We start from the raw sequence: 17976 nt of genomic DNA, 5'->3' as shown, positions 1-17976 counted from the left end.
TAGCTTCTACACCTTAAACAAATTCACGCCCAGATGGCCCTTTGGCCGGCCATCCTCGACCACGAGAGGCAACCATTAGGTGTGTGTGTGTGTGTGTGTGTGTGTGTCCTACACACAGGATGGTTAAATACGTCTAGTGTGGCAGCATTATGTCAGTGTTAAGGTGCAAGCACTGCTTACTCCTTCTTCCTTTCAGCTACCGCTGCTGGCTAGCCCTCGTGGCGAACAGGGAAGCAACTTGCATAAGTCTTCCCCTGTCAGTACACAGACTCTTCACCATCAAGACTCCTGCTGTGCCTCCTCGTGGCAACACACTGTAACTGGGTGTCTCGTGGGACCAGACTACTCCAGCAGGGGATCTTGGAGTAGCAGTGGGCCCCAGTGGGACGGTGCATAGGCCCACTGGCATGTGAACACGTCCTGGCGCTTACCAATCATTGCCCCGCTGCCTTGCTGAATAACCTTGGTAGGTATTAGGCTACGGGAGTAGACCCCGAACGAAAAATCTGCAGTGGAGCCCTGCATCAAGCAGACATGCTTACAGAGCTCCAACAAGACCCCAGGGCAGTATAGGCGGAAGAGGTGACCCAACGACAACACCGGCGGATGAAGGTCGGATGGACAGGCTACTAAGGCGAAACCCATCAAACTGGGCTATCGGCAGTCCTTTGCAACTCTCCTTCTCCCCAATCGTTGCAACACTTGCACCACATAAATCAACTCACGCACAGCCATCATCCGGCTCATCATACATCTCATCATCATCAAAACCCCTATACCCTCCAAAAGTCCTATGGCGACGGGAGAGTGGCGACGGGAGAGTGGCGACGGGGACAGGCAGAGATGACTGAAGGGAGTCTCTAGTCACAATTCTGCACATGGGCGGCACAGAAAAGATGGTTGTTTATGCACTGGGATCTAGGCAGCAATGCAATCCGATCCTGTCTGTGTGACTAAGCAGCCCTTTCGAGGAGCCATTCTGCTCACCCCACATGGGGAGGGGGAGAGAAAAGGTGCCCTAAATATAGCCTGCTTAAAAAATCTCAACCTCACTGGGCAACCGCAACCAGTAAGGTCATCTTTATGCGGTCGAAAACACAATCAAAATCACAGATCCAAACAAAAACAAACTATACAACCTCTTATAGTCGCTGCATGGAATGTCAGGACCCTTCTGGATACTGGCACAAATGAGCGTCCTGAAAGAAGAACCGCCCTTGTGGCAAAAGAGCTGGCTAGGTATAACATCACCTTAGCAGCCATCCGAGAGTCCCAGCTCCCAGACGAGGGTCAACTCACAGAACGGGGGCTTAGCTATACCTTCTTCTGGAAGGGTAAGCCTGCTGCGGAAAGAAACAGCATTTATGGAGCGAGCTTTGCCATCCGCCAACGCATCCTACACAGGCTAACTGAAATGCCTATTGGAATCGACGAACGCCACTTGACGCACAGAGTGCCGCTGCATCACTCGCGGCATGCCGTTTTCATCAGTGCATACGCCCCAACACTGGATGCAGATGATGACATCAAGGAAGCCTTTTATACAGACCTCGACAGTGTACTAACCTCTATCCCCAGAGAAGATAAAGATAAGGTTGTGCTCCTTGGTGACTTTAATGCCAGAGTTGACACAGATGCTGACATTTGGCTGGGACCCATAGGGAGAAATGGACAAGGCAAGTGTAATCCCAACGGCCTACTCCTCTTTAGCAACTGTGCTGCACACAACTTCACTATCACCAATACCTTGTTTAGGCAGGCCGACAAGTTCAAGGGTTCATGGCATCACATTGACTACATCATTGTGAGAGAAAGAAATCGCCGAGATGTCCTTATCACCCATGCCATGCGTGGCTCAGACCATTGCAGCACTGATCATTGGCTCGTCTAAGCCAAGCTCTCACTTCACGTCACCCCAAAGCGGCGAAGGTAGCAAGCCTCCAGAAGAGGTTTCAACACAAAGCGTCTGGAGGATCCAGCGGTAGCACATACTTTCAGAGAGCACCTCGAACCTGGGCTGATAAACAACCTAACAACAACAACGCAAATCCCAGTGCTGAATGGGATGTTCTCGACACTGTCATGACAAAATCCTGCAGAGAGACCCTTGGCCAGATTGAAAGAATGCACCAGGACTGATTTGATGAAAATGACCCGGCAATCCATGTACTCATCAATGGAAAACGTGCTGCCTTAACTGACTGGCAGAACAACCTTCAGTCTCGGTTTTACGGGCCAATCACTCGTGGCGTAGTCCCCCACCGCTCATCCGACGGTAACTCCATAATTAAAGACGATGGAGGCCTCCATCAGCCCTGGAAAGAGCAATACCATTCACTGCTCAACCGAAACACCGATGTGGATATCCTGACTACCCAGCAGGTCCCTCAGCATCCAGAGCTGACCCACCTCAGCTATCCTCCATCCCTGGATGAGGTAGCTACTGCCACCAAACAGATGAAAAATAACAAAGCCTCAGGGCCTGATGGAATCCCAGCCGAGGTGTATAAACAGGAGGACCTCTGCTTACCATCCGTCTCCACTCTCTCTTGGAGAATATATGGGAAACGGAGGAAATCCACCAAGCTCTTAAAGACGCTTCCCTCGTCAATATTTATAAGAACAAGGGAGACCAGTCAGACTCTGGCAACTACCGTGGGATCTCGCATCTGTCCATAACTGGCAAGATTATCGCCTGAGTCCTGAACAGATTTCTTCCTGAGGCGGAAAACTTCCTTCCAGAATCTTAATGTGGCTTTAGATCATCACGTGGCACCACTGACATGATCTTTACTGCTCGTCAGATTCAGGAAAAGTGCAGAGAACAGCGCCGTGACCTATACATGGCTTTCATCGACCTAACCAAGGCCTTCGACTCGGTCAACAGGGAAGCCCTCCGGTGGACCCTCAGCCGTTTGGCTGCCCACCAAAATTCATCGCCATTGCAAGGCAATTCTACGATGGTATGAACGACATTGTCCTGCACTATGGCACTCAGTTTGAGTTCTTCCCCATCCAAACGGGGGTTAAACAAGGGTGTGCACTGGCCCCAACTCTCTTTTCAATTTTCTTGGCTGCCTTCCCTTCTCGTGCCAATGCCAATTTAGCAGGCGGGGTGGATATCGAATACCTGATGAAGTGTCTTTTCAACATAAGACGACTCCAGGCAAGAACAAAGGTGTCGGCAGCTTCCATTACTGAACTTCAGTATGCAGATTACGTCATCCTTGTTGCTCACGCTGAACACGACCTACAGGAGATCCTGAACACCTAGACATATGTGTATGCTCACTTCGGCCTTGCGGTGAATGTACGTAAGACTCAGATTCTCTTTCAACCTGCCTCTGGTTCAGACACACCTCCACCATCCATCCAGCTTAACGGTACTACCCTCTATAATGTTACCCACTTTCGGTATCTCGGCTCCTACCTGTCCACCACCGCTGACATCGATGAAGAGATTCAACATCGGATCAGATGTGCATCTCAAGCCTTTGGCAGACTCCGAAACCGTGTCTTCGGCTGTAGGGAGCTGAAATTATCTACAAAGTTGCACGTATATCGAGCAGTGGTCCTTTCCACCCTACTATATGGCAGCGAGACAAGGGTCACATACAGGAGGCACCTCCAGGCACTTGAAAACTTTCACCAACGTAGTCTACGTTTCATCCTCCGTATTCGCTGGGAAGACAAGAGAACAAATGCCAGTATTCTTGCTGACACCAACTGTAGGTGAAGCTACTTTACAGTCATCTAACGAATAGTAAACGTAACGCCAGCGGGCAACTGAAAAGGTCTAAGGATAGTCTTAAGACAAACCTGAAAAATGCCAAATCGACCCCTTCACCTGGGAACCGATTACTCCACATCATAACGCTTTGAGGAGCACCACACGAGGTGTCAATACTTTCGAGTTAGCCCGACTGCAGACCGAGGCAGATAAGGGCCAACGCCAGAAAGACACTGCCACCGCCCCTCCCGCACTTGATGTAGCCCTCTACATGTGCAACTCATGTGAGCGATTCCACCGGTCCCGTATCCGCCTCTTTAGTCACCTCAGAACTCACCAACCTAGGTGACATCCTTAATAACTCATATCATTGTATCATCGCTGGATGATCGTCATACTCGATTCCGAGTGACAAGAAAGTAGTAGTAGTAGTAGTAGTGTGTGTGTGTGTGTGTGTGTGTGTGTGTGTGTGTGTGTGTGTGTTAGGTGTGTTTGTGTGAGCAGAAACAGAAACAGAAAGAACAGAGATAGACAGAGATAAGGAGAGAAACAAAGAGAGAAACAGGTAAAGATGAGAGACAGAGATAGCCAGAAGAAATTGCAAATGAGACATCAACAAAGAGATTAAGATGTTTGAAGAGACAAAAAATTGTGATAACAAATGTGTGGTACAAAGTGAGACATAAAAAGAGTGAGTGAGAGAAACTAAGTTAGACAATGTGAAATAAAATGAGAGATATCAAGTGAGAGAAAATGAGAAATACTATATAAGTGAGAGATGCTGAGACATAAAGTGAGAGATGCTGAGACATAAAGTGAGAGATGCTGAGACATAAAGTGAGAGATGCTGAGACATAAAGTGAGAGATGCTGAGACATTAAGTGAGATGCTAAGTGAGACAATAATGCCATGTAGAGCGAGATATACCAAGTGAGACAATAAGGCCCGAATTCAGAACGGTAGTTTGAGCCTGGGATTTGAGCTCGGCTCAGGCGTGCGAATCAGGATTCCTCGAGCGGAGATTTCGTTTAGTGGATTACCCATATTTAGAACTTCGGCTTGAACCCCGGATAGGGTAATCTGTTGCATTTTCTTCAGTTATGAGCAAGGATTCGAACACTGAAATTCCAGCCAATCACGTTTCATCTATAGTACACCATTACGACAGCCAATCACCATCGAGAGTATGTTTACAAGATTATGGCGGCAACTATGACTCGACGAGTTTTTACGGAGGAGGAGAAATCTCTCCTTACACATCATAAGTTACTTTTATAACTATAATTACAATCAAATTATGATCAAATTATATTGATTTATGGTACTGTGTTATAACGTGGCTGTATTGTTTGATGATAACAAAGAAATTCATAGAGGAAGGACAATTACATACAAATTGTGGATGTAATCCTGGACAGATGTCAATATTCATAACCAAAGCAATATGAATAAATGCATGGCGTAGTAACCTGGTTAGGCTTGGTTAGGTTAGGTTTCTTTCTGTTCTTTTAACCCCACATTTCCCCTGATTAGTAATGCTAAGAAAAGACTTTCATTTATTAATAAGTTAAAATCAAAATGCACTCAGCATTCATTCAATTATATTGGAAATATATCAAAATAGTTTTCCAAAAGAAAAACACTCACACTAAAGAACCGTCAGCATTTCTTACATTTACCTACCTGGTCTTCATGGACCCTAAACACGAAAGTGTTGTAACACATTACCATAACTCATCCAGTAACCAGAATCTCTCTTACCCGGAAACTATTCTTTGCGAAGAATCTCAAAGCAATCGTCAGCTGATGAATGGGAGGTAGAGGTGAACCATAGCCAACAGGTCTGTCAAGTAGATGCTCCATATCACGGAAAATATCAAGGAAATCTCCCTTGCTGAACCTATATTATTGCTTAAATTGCGTGTCATCATAAAAAAAATTATGGGATTCTGCCCATCTACCACCCGTCTTCTCTCTACAAAATTTCCAATTTGATGATATCGCCGAAAACCGCTCTCCATCAAAATTCATGTTGACTTGCTTGAAGGATCGACCGCCAAACCTGCCCCCAGGCTGGATTAACGGGAAGATAGACAATTCCGATCTCAAACCCGATTTGAATCTTTGTGTTGGCTCAACCCAGCGTTCTGAATGCCAACAATCCTCAATCGTCACTCTATCCTTGGTTTAAACCTTCATGCGGTTTCAAATCACTGTTCTGAATTCGGACCTAAGTGTTAAGCATGTACAGTAGTGGGAGATTAAGTAATAGGCATTAAGTGAGAGATACTACCTGAGACATTACAGTAAGTGTGAGACATCTAATGAAACAGACTGTGAGATACATTCTAAACGAGACATGAAATGAGACATAAAGGAACGAAGAGCAATATTCTCGGAAATAAACCGACTCGACTATCTCATTAAAAAGGTACAATTATTTCTCACTATTTTTGTCTCTCTTAAATGTCTCTCTTTTATCTCTCTTTCTCACTTTTATGGTTTGGAAAAAAAAACAATTGTTGAACGTTGGTGTTTAATTAAAGATGTGTGTGTGGGTGTGAGAGAGAGAGAGATTGAGAGAGGGTGAAGGAGTTCGTGTGTGTGTGTGTGTGTGTGTGTCACTTAGCAATCACACCTACACAACACTTCTGCCAATATAACGCTATATCGCCTTCTATAACGATGAAAATATAGCAGATAATTCCCTTCTTTAAAAAAACTGAGGACAAAATATATAGGAAACAGCCCTAGCACACACCCTCCCTGTCTCTCCCTCTCCACTCCCCTCCCCCCACCCTTACCTTTGTCCAAACGCAGGAAACCGTAAATAAATCCGGGTTTTATTAAAAATTTATCGTTTACATAAATTTTCCTCTTCCTTCCCTACACTTGCTTAGTGGTTTTTTTTTACTAGAAATAGAAAATGAAATGAACCTGAGTGAATAAAGAATATATATATTTTTTTATTTTGTAGGAAATTTAAATGAACAAAAAAAAATTTAGGGATATAATCTTAAGAAATATTTATTTCGAAGTTATTGCCTTATGAAAATAGAATAGTCTTGTATATATAAATAGGTGTAAGCGATGATGTAATAATAATAATAATAATAATAATAATAATAATAATAATAATAATAATAATAATTAACTTTTTTTTTTAAGTTCTGCAGCCCGAAGGCTGAAAATATACATTATACAAAAATGACTTATTACATGAAAACACATGGGGTGGGTGGGTCGTTTAACAAAAGCTTTCATTACTAAAATGAGAAGGAACATGAATTGAACAAACAAATTATTATAGTTTACAGTTGATGGCCCGGACTGGTCTCTTGCCATACTGTGTGAGGTCCGTAGGTGTTGATATGAAGGGACCTCACGGGGTCATGGAGACACTGGGTGGAGTGATGTTCACGTGGTACAGTAACTCGTTCGTAGGTGTTGATATGAAGGGACCTCACGGGGTCATGGAGACACTGGGTGGAGTGATGTTCACGGGGTACAGTAACTCGTTCGTAGGTGTTGATATGTATGTATATATGTATGTATGTATGTATGTATGTATGTATGTATGTATGTATGTCATCTCCTTATACATATTCGTGTTCTCAGCTGTCGGTCAATAACACACTCAGCACATAGTACCGAGTGAGTGTGTTACCTGGTACTGTGACATCAACACACTTCTTGGCTGTAATGTTACCTCTCACCTGTTGTTGTTGATGTTGTTGTAGAGTATTGTTGCCACCCACCTGAACCTGTTGTTGTTGCCACCCACCTGAACCTGTTGTTGTAGCCACCCACCTGAACCTGTTGTTGTAGCCACCCACCTGAACCTGTTGTTGTAGCCACCCACCTGAACCTGTTGTTGTAGCCACCCACCTGAACCTGTTGTTGTTGCCACCCACCTGAACCTGTTGTTGTAGCCACCACCTGAACCTGTTGTTGTAGCCACCCACCTGAACCTGTTGTTGTAGCCACCCACCTGAACCTGTTGTTGTTGCCACCACCTGAACCTGTTGTTGTAGCCACCACCTGAACCTGTTGTTGTAGCCACCCACCTGAACCTGTTGTTGTAGCCACCCACCTGAACCTGTTGTTGTACCCACCCACCTGAACCTGTTGTTGTAGCCACCCACCTGAACCTGTTGTTGTTGCCACCCACCTGAACCTGTTGTTGTAGCCACCCACCTGAACCTGTTGTTGTTGCACCCACCTGAACCTGTTGTTGTAGCCACCACCTGAACCTGTTGTTGTTGCCACCCACCTGAACCTGTTGCTGTAGCCACCCACCTGAACCTGTTGATAGCCACCCACCTGAACCTGTTGTTGTAGCCACCCACCTGAACCTGTTGTTGTAGCCACCCACCTGAACCTGTTGTTGTAGCCACCACCTGAACCTGTTGTTGTAGCCACCCACCTGAACCTGTTGTTGTTGCCACCCACCTGAACCTGTTGTTGTACCCATCCACCTGAACCTGTTGTTGTAGCCACCCACCTGAACCTGTTGTTGTAGCCACCCACCTGAACCTGTTGTTGTAGCCACCCACCTGAACCTGTTGTTGTGCCACCCACCTGAACATGTTGTTGTAGCCACCCACCTGAACCTGTTGTTGTAGCCACCACCTGAACCTGTTGTTGTACCCATCCACCTGAACCTGTTGTTGTAGCCACCCACCTGAACCTGTTGTTGTAGCCACCCACCTGAACCTGTTGTTGTAGCCACCCACCTGAACCTGTTGTAGCCATCCACCTGAACCTGTTGTTGTAGCCACCACCTGAACCTGTTGTTGTAACCCACCTGAACCTGTTGTTGTAGCCACCCACCTGAACCTGTTGTTGTAGCCACCCACCTGAACCTGTTGTTGTAGCCACCCACCTGAACCTGTTGTTGTTGTAGGCACGGTGTCCGGGAGGTAACTTGAGAGAGGGTCACAGGGGTCAAAGGTCACTATCCCATGACCCATTATTTCTTGTTCCTTTTTTCTGCCTTCAGTTTTACCCATTAATATTTAATATTCTGTAGGATTAGGCGTGTGTGTGTGTGTGTGTGTTCGTTCTTGGCAGCCGAACCGGCACAATCGTTTTTCATCAAACTTGTGGAAAAATGGCAAAAAATCGTTGAGCGGAACTAACCTGACCCATATCGATGGTTTCTTTAGGAAGCCATTACATAACCATTTTATTTATGCTGGCAAAGATGTCGCTGTACGCTGTCTGCCGGCCTGACGATTGCATAATTATCGTCGTGGCTCCTCCTCCTCCCCGTCTTTTTTTCTTAGCCTACTTTTTTTAATGTTGTTGGATTAGTAAAGGAAGGAAGATGAGTAAATAGAAGAATCAAGAAGGGGAAACAGAAAATAGTTAGAGATAACAGGTGGGGGAGCTGAGTTTCATCATGCGTCTGGATGCGCAGTTTCAACGTTACCAGACGACCTTACAGCTACAGTGTATACTTATTCATGTGGCTCATGGAAAAGGAGAAGAGATAAAAGATAATAACAAGAATGCATGGAGAAGATGACTACAAAGACACAGGTGAATATAGACAGTGAAACAGACAGGAGGTTGACAAAATAGACAGATTCATACATGCACAAAAGGACAAATGGCAACTAACATGACAGACAGACAGCTGACTGACTGGTTCACATTAGACAAACAGGCAGACACACGCCAACAACGGAGAAGACAGACATTTGACCACACAAAGAGTACAGACGGGCTTACATTCAAACACCACGCAGACGAACAGTCAGTTGGGATGGCAATAGACAGGACGGATAGACTTAAGACAGATTAGAAGGCATTTAAACAGGAATAACACCAAATTGACCATAGCTGCATCAGTGAGGGTAGGAGGTCTTACATCCACCAGCGTAAATAATAAGTCGCATTGAAAACTAACACCCTCGCGCGGAAAGAACATCGATGGTCGGTCAGTCATGTGAGATGGGCCTACAACTGACTAACGTAGATGATGACTTAACACAGGTGATGACTTAAGCAGATGGTGACTAATATAACAAGAATCAAGGTCACTTCTCTTCAGAATATAATTTATCTCGGAATGATAATCGGTGATTCATAATAATTTATTTTTAATGATTTTAACCTCTCCTTATGGCGAATATTTCATTAATTAATTATTCTCACCTGTATTTTATTCCTTCTTATAGTATATTAGATACTGTAAGTATCACGACCACGACGATGATTATAACAACCACGACCATGATTATAACAACCACGACCATGATTATAACAACCACGACATTGATTATAACAACCACGACTATGATTATAACAACTGCGACCGTGATTATAACACCCACGACCATGATTATAACAACTACGACAATGATCATAACTCGACCATGATTATAACCACGACTATGATTGTAACAACCACGACCATGATTATAACAACCACGACCATGATTATAACACCTACGACCATGACTATAACACCTACGACCATGATTATAACAACCACTACTATGATTATAACACCCACGACCATGATTATAACAACCACGACTATGATTATAACAACCACGACCATGATTATAACAACCACGACTATGATTATAACAACCACGACCATGATTATAACAACCATGACTATGATTACGACAACCACGATTATGATTATAACACCCACGACCATGATTATAACAACCACGACATGATTATAACAACCACGACCATGATTATAACAACCACGACCATGATTATAACAACCACGACCATGATTATCTCATATACTATAGGAATAGCTGTGTGTGTCTGTTCTGGGCAGCCGAAACGGTACAATCATTTTTCATCAAACTGGTAAAAATCGCAAAAAATTCGTATAGTGGAACAAACCTGGTCCCATGTCGATGGTTTTTAGAAAGGTAATTAACCATTTTATTTACGCTGGAAAACGATGTCGCTGTACGCTGCTAGCCTTCCGGCGGTTGTGCGCTGCCACGAGCATTCGAACTTTTACGCTGGTAAACTGTACCACCGACTCACCACCGGGCACGAAGTGCCCATTATCACTTGTATCACATATGTACAGGACTGGTATTACCTGGCTATAAATAACACTTTAAAATAGTCCAACCTCTCACACCCAAAACACTGGCCCTGCTTTTCTGTCTTGCTGTCCAGCATTCATAGCATCATAACACATCATCACTATAGTTCACATCATCACTACACACTTCATAGCATCATGACACATCATCACTATAGTTCACATCATCACTACACAGTTCATAGCATCATGACACATCATCACTATACTTCACATCATCACTAACCAGTTCATAGCATCAAGACACATCATCACTACAGTTCACATTATATCTACACAATTCATAGCATGACACATCATCACTATAGTTCACATCATCACTACACAATTCATAGCTTCCTGACACATTGTTCACATCATCACTACACAATTCATAGCATCATGATACATCATCACTATAGTTCACATCATCACTACACAGTTCATAGCATCATGACACATCATCACTGTACTTCACATCATCACTACACAGTTCATAGCATCATGACACATCATCACTATACTTCACATCATCACTAACCAGTTCATAGCATCAAGACACATCATCACTACAGTTCACATCATCACTACATACTTCATAGCATCATGACACATCATCACTATACTTCACATCATCACTACACAATTCATATCATCATAACACATCATCACTATAGTTTACATCATCACTACACAGTTCACAGCATCATGACACATCATCACTATAGTTCACATCATCACTTCACAGTTCATAGCATCACTACACAATTCAGAGCATGACACATCATCACTATAGTTCACATCATCACTACACAGTTCATAGCATCATGACACATCATCACTATAGTTCACATCATCACTACACAATTCATAGTATCATGACACATTGTTCACATCATCACTACACAATTCATAGCATCATGACACATTGTTCATATCATCACTACACAATTCATAGCATCATGACACATCATCACTACAGTTCACATCATCACTACACAGTTCATAGCATCATGACACATCATCACTATACTTCACATCATCACTACACAATTCATAGCATCATAACACATCATCACTATCGTTCACATTATCACTACACAGTTCATAGCATCATGACACTTCATCACTATAGTTCACATCATCACTACACAGTTCATTGCATCATGACACATCACTATAGTTCACATCATCACTACACAGTTCATAGCATCATGACACATCATCACTACACAATTCATAGCATGACACATCATCACTATAGTTCACATCAACACTATAGTTCACATCAACACTATAGTTCACATCATCACTACACAGTTCATACCATCATGACACATCATCACTATAGTTCACATCATCACTACACAATTCATAGTATCATGACGCATTGTTCACATCATCACTATACAATTCATAGCATCAAGACACATTGTTCACATCATCACTACACAATTCATAGCATCATCACACATTGTTCATATCATCACTACACAATTCATAGCATCATAATGCATCATCACTATAGTTCACATCATCGCTACACAATTCATAGCATCATGACACATCATCACTATAGTTCACATTATCACTACACAATTCATAGCATCATGACACATTGTTCACATCATCACTACACAATTCATAGCATCATAATGCATCATCACTATAGTTCACATCATCACTACACAGTTCATAGCATCATGACACATCATCACTATAGTTCACATCCTCACTCCACAGTTCATTGCATCATGACACATCATCACTATAGTTCACATCATCACTACACAGTTCATAGCATCATGACACATCATCACTATAGTTCACATCCTCACTCCACAGTTCATTGCATCATGACACATCATCACTATAGTTCACGTCATCACTACACAGTTCATAGCATCATGACACATCATTTCTTTAGTTCACATCATCACTACACAGTTCATAGCATAACAGCATATCATTACTAAGTTTACTTCCTCACTACACATAAATCACGACACATAACTCCACAGTTCATAGCATCATGACACATCATCACTATAGTTCACATCCTCACTACACAGTTCATAACATCATGACACATCATCACTATAGTTCACGTCATCACTACACAGTTCATAGCATCACTTAGCTCTGTACTAATGGGGAGGCTCTTACTACATTTATTCACAGATGCCTGAGGTGCCTGGGGCTCCTCGGGTGCCTGTATTATATTTCTATAAAACTTAATTTTATTGAACAAAATGGCTGATCTACACAAAAGATTTTTACAAGAATCCGTTAGCCAACTCAGTCGCATGGACGACGAGTTAGCTGAGGCGCACAAAAATATAAGTGCTATCAAAATAGTGGGCTTCGGTGTTAGTGTCGAGATACCCCCCAACACAAACCTCAACTTTGTGTTGGATAAAATAAAAGATTTGGAAGTCCTCAGAAACCACAATAGAACCATTGTGGAAGCATGCGTCTACCTCCGATAGAAGGTAAGCAAGCTAAACTATATCCCAGACAATGGCGTAATATATTATTTTTCCGCCCTGTGCGGAAAACAAACTAAGAAAGGTTATGATAAATTTGAATATGTCGTGTATCCTCCATTGGAGTTGTTCGACTTCAAAATATTCTTTACAAAAGACTTGTTTAATACAGAAACGTTGAAAAAGTTACATAATTTTTGTGCTAACTCGCTGGCGAGTATCGCCAAGCGCCTGGCCCCCTGCCCCCATGTAGATGACGCTCTCATGGTGGTCACCAAAGGGGACGCTCCCCACGCGGTCGCCGAAAGGGACGCTTCCCAGGTGGTCGCCGAAGGGGATGCTCCCCAGGCCGTCGCCGAAGAGGACACTCCCCAGCTCGTCGCCGAAGGGGACGTTCCCCAGGCCGTCGCCGAAGAGGACGCTCCCCAGGCCGTCGCCGAAGGTGACTCTCCCCAGGCCGTCGCCGAAGAGGACGCTCCCCAGGCCGTCGCCGAAGAGGACGCTCCCCAGGCCGTCGCCGAAGGCGCTCCCCAGGCCGTCGCCGAAGAGGACGCTCCCAGGCCGTCGCCGAGGACGCTCCCCAGACCGTCGCTGAAGGCCTTCCCAAACCGTCGGCAGGGACGGTACCAAAGGCCGTCGCCGAAGGACGCTCCCCCAGGCCGTCGCCGAAGGGGACGCTCTCCGGAAGCCGTCGCCGAATGGGACGCTCCCCAGGCCGTCGCCGGGGGACGCCCCCAGGCCGTCTCTCGCCAGAGGACGCTCCCCAGGCCGTCGCCGAAGGGGACGCTCCCCAGGCCGTCGCCGAAGGGGACGCTCCCCAGGCCGTCGCCGAAGGGGACGCTCCCCAGGCCGTCGCCGAAGGGGACGCTCTCCAGGCCGTCTCCGAATGGGACGCTCCCCAGGCCGTCGCCGAAGGAGACGCCTCCCAGGCCGTCGCCGAAGGGGACGCCCCCCAGGCGGTAGCCGAACAGGACACTCCCCAGGTGGTCGCCGAAAAGGACGTTCCCCAGGTGGTCGCTGAAGGGGACGTTCCCAAGGCGGTCACCGAAGGGGATGCTCCCAAGGAAGTCACCGAAGGGGACGCCCCTCAGGCTATCGCCGAGGGGGAATCTCCCCAGGAGGTCACCGAAGGGGACGCCCCCCAGGCCATCGCCGAGGGGGACGCTCCACAGGAGGTCACCGAGGGGGACGCTCCCCAGGCGGTCACCGAAGGGGACGCTCCCCAGGCGGTCACCGAAGGGGACGCTCCCCAGAAGGTCGCCGAATGGGACGCTCACCAGGCCGTCGCCGAGAGGGACACTCCCCAGGCGGTCACCGACGGGGACGCTCCCCAGAAGGTCGCCGAATGGGACGCTCACCAGGCCGTCGCCGAGAGGGACGCTCCCCAGGCGGTCACCGAAGGGGACGCTCCCCAGAAGGTCGCCGAATGGGACGCTCACCAGGCCGTCGCCGAGAGGGACACTCCCCAGGCGGTCACCAAAGAGGAAGCTCCCCAGGCTGTCACCGGAGGGAAAGCTCCCCGTAGAGCTGCTGTCCAAATGCCCTGGGCCAATAAACCAATTCACCAGGCCAAGAATACCTTGGTCCCAGGGGCCCAAGGTAATCTAAAATCAAAGGCTGAGCACGCACCAAACAGAGTGGCAGAAGCCCGTAAAGCTGCTGCCCAACAGGGCCGGGCCATGGTCAAGGCTCGCCGGTTGAAAACAGCTATAAAACAAAAGTGATGACTAATCCCCGTTGTTTTATTTATTTGTTTATGTTTTTGTGTAAACTAAAAATAAAGTATGAATTAATATTATTTGTATTATTACTCCACAAATATCTTATAAAGCAACTCCTGTATACAGCTCTTACTGCACTTACTTATATCACACACGCAAAACACTGGCCCTGCTTTTCTGTTTTGCTGTCCAGGCATTTTTCTGGTTTGTATGTGTAAGAAAGGTTAACATTCTCTTTGCCTCTCATTACTAAAGACAATATTTGTGTTTCTCATAAAGTTTGTACCTAAAGGTTAAATATTATCGTGATGTTGCTGTGTCGTCCAGCCATTTTCTCTATATTTTGGTCGGTCAATAAACAATTATATATTATGCTTAGGTTAGGTTATAGTAATTACAGAAACAACGACAACAATGACATACTACTACTACCACTACTACTACTACAGCAACTACTACTACCACGACTACTACTACAATTTCTTTTTTCAAAACGTGGCCTCCAGCCTCGCCCAATAGCCATACCTTCGCCGCCATTTTATTACCTTAATATTAAATATCCTAATACATAAGTAGCTATCCTATCTGTGTTGAATTAGTTGAGCCGCAGATCTATGCGGCATTCAGTGACTGTAGCCTCATAGTCATTATCTGCAGCTGTTGTCGGCATTGAGGCAGAAGCTCTCGTTCCCCTGAGGCAAAGCAAAGCCGACCTAAGGAGAGAGAAAGACAGTCGACATCTCATCCAGGCTGTAACATAACTTCTGGGCTGCTGCTTCTGTTCGGAGATCACCTCCGCTAGTCTGGCGTAGAAGCATCTTGCACTTGGTCGCATCCCACCAGAGGTTGTGAACACTAAAGGAGTGAAGCTGCCTTGATCAACGTTTTGAGTTATCTCCCCATATGCCCTTCTCTTGTCTCTACTATTATCCTTCCATTAATATATAAATACCATTATTCCTCTCCCTTACACACTCTCCCTGCTCTCCTTCATTCTCCATCAATTTCCTTACCTCCTCTACCTCCCTCCCTCCCTCCCTCCCTCCCTCCCTCCCTTTCTCCTCCCATCCCCACACTCCCCTCCTCCCTCCACCTCCCTCCCTGCCCCTGCCTCCACTCCTCCTCCCTCTCCTCTGTCCTCCTCTGACCTTCCTCCTCCCTCTCTCCATTCCCTCCTTTGCAGTCCCTCCTCCCCTCCCTCATTCCCTCCCCCTCTACAGTCCTTCACTCCTCCTCCATCTCCTTCCTCTGCCTTCCCTCTCCCTCCCCTCCTCTGCTCGTCTCCTCTACTCCACATTCTCCCTCCCCTCCATCCCCTCCTCCCCCTCTCCCTCACTCTACCCCCTCCCCCCCATCTCCTTCACACATACAACCCCAGTTGGCTCACCTTGACAACACTACACCGAATCCAATCTCACATATATTTCTTTTCTACAGCTTTGGTGCCGTCAGCTGTTGCTAGAAATCCGGCCATTGGCTTCTCTAGCCTTTTTTCATGATACAGAGCGTTCTATTGGCTCTCCTGACTAGACCTCGGGTTACAGAGCGTTCTATTGGCTCTCCTGACTAGACCTCGGGTTACAGAGATTCCTATTGGCTTTCCTGACTAGACCTCGGGTTACAGAGCGTCCAATTGGCTCTCCTGACTAGACCTTCTGTTACAGTGCGTCCTATTGGCTCTCCTGACTAGACCTCGCGTGACAAAGACTCCCATTGGATCTTCTGACTAGACCTCGCGTTACAGAGACTCTTATTGGTTAATTCTGACCTCTCCTTATGTTACAGAGGATTCTATTGGATAGTGTGTGTGTGTGTGTCCCCGCCCACTTATTATCAAAAGCCACCTATGGTTATTCTGATCTCTCCGCGTGCTACTGAATACTTTCTATTGGTTATTTAACACCGTGTTCGTATTACAGCGCCTCCCATTGGCTATTTAAGGCTCGGCTCGTGTTTCCAGAGTTGTCGTAATTGATTGACAAAGGGACGAGGAAGGTTAAATATTGACCTTAGTTGATGAAGCGTCTAATCTCGACCTATTCCTTCCACCCTCTCTAAATTCCTCTGTTTCCCACACCCCTTATTTCGTCTCCCTTCTTTACTCCCCCTCCGTTATCTCTTACCATTTCCTTCCTCTCCCCACCTTCATCATCTCCTCTCCATCCCCTTTCTCTTCTACTGTCTCACATCTCTTTTTTTTTCGTTCTTCTCATCCCTTCCTCTCTTTTCTTTCTTTCCTCCCTATCTGTTTTTCCTTTCTTCTCTCTCTCTCTCTCCTTTCTCTGCTCCCTCCCATCCCTCCCTCCTTTCTTCCATCTTTCCCTCTCCTTTCTCTTTTTCTCATTCTCCCACCGCCTCTCTGCACCCTCCCTCTCATCTATTCTCTCTCTTATTCCTCTTTCCTCTTCTCGCCCACTCTTCCTCTTGATTTCATTTCTCCTTCCTTACTCTCTCTCCCTTCTCACTTCGTACTATCTCTTACTCTCCCTTTTTCTCCCTAACTCTCTCCCTACTCTTTTTTTCATATTCTCCTTCCTCTCCCTCACTCCCCCTCCCCCCGCTCTCACTCTTTCTCTCCCTTCCCTCCTTTCTCCCAGCTATCAGGTTTCTTTCCTAACATGATCAAGACAAAAGGTTTTCAAGTACCTGAGAGTCGTTTATGTAATCTCTCTCTCTCTCTCTCTCTCTCTCTCTCTCTCTCTCTCTCTCTGTGCCTCTTCCATTTTCTGTCTTATCTCTGCCTTTTTATGCCTTCCTCACCTCCTTCCACTCAACCTCTTATACCTTACCTTTCCCTTCCTCTTACCTTTCCTTTTCCCGATCACTTTCATTCTTTACCTTTCTTTTTTTCTCTCCCCACCCCTGTCTCTCTTTCCTCTAATTCCTCTCGCTTCTTTTCCACCTTCCTCTTACATCTGTTCCACCTTCTTCTCATTCCTCTTCCACCTTCTTCTCATTCCTCTTCCACCT

The 17976-nt window shown here is 45.7% G+C and overlaps 1 protein-coding gene across 1 annotated transcript; it reads left to right on the top strand.

Annotated features, from left to right (window-relative positions):
• The first annotated feature begins 13549 nt into the window (after positions 1-13549).
• Positions 13550-15009, top strand: LOC121867625 (skin secretory protein xP2-like). Its single transcript, XM_042367639.1, has 2 exons — positions 13550-13727; positions 13769-15009. Exons 1-2 carry the CDS (start codon positions 13550-13552, stop codon positions 15007-15009), a joined length of 1419 nt encoding a protein of 472 aa, XP_042223573.1.
• Positions 15010-17976: the final 2967 nt, after the last annotated feature.

The sequence above is a fragment of the Homarus americanus genome, unplaced genomic scaffold (genome assembly GCF_018991925.1).
Source record: "Homarus americanus isolate GMGI-L3 unplaced genomic scaffold, GMGI_Hamer_2.0 scaffold41477, whole genome shotgun sequence".
Classification (NCBI taxonomy): domain Eukaryota; kingdom Metazoa; phylum Arthropoda; class Malacostraca; order Decapoda; family Nephropidae; genus Homarus; species Homarus americanus.
This window is presented reverse-complemented; position numbering and strand designations above follow the sequence as displayed.

Excerpts from the sequence above, each read along its gene's own strand:
- LOC121867625 (XM_042367639.1), top strand. The coding sequence starts at position 13,550 with ATGGTGGTCACCAAAGGGGACGCTCCCCACGCGGTCGCCGAAAGGGAC. Across the intron at positions 13,728-13,768 it reads TCCCCAGGCCGTCGCCGAAG|GCCGTCGCCGAAGAGGACGC; the intron begins GTGACTCTCCCC and ends GACGCTCCCCAG.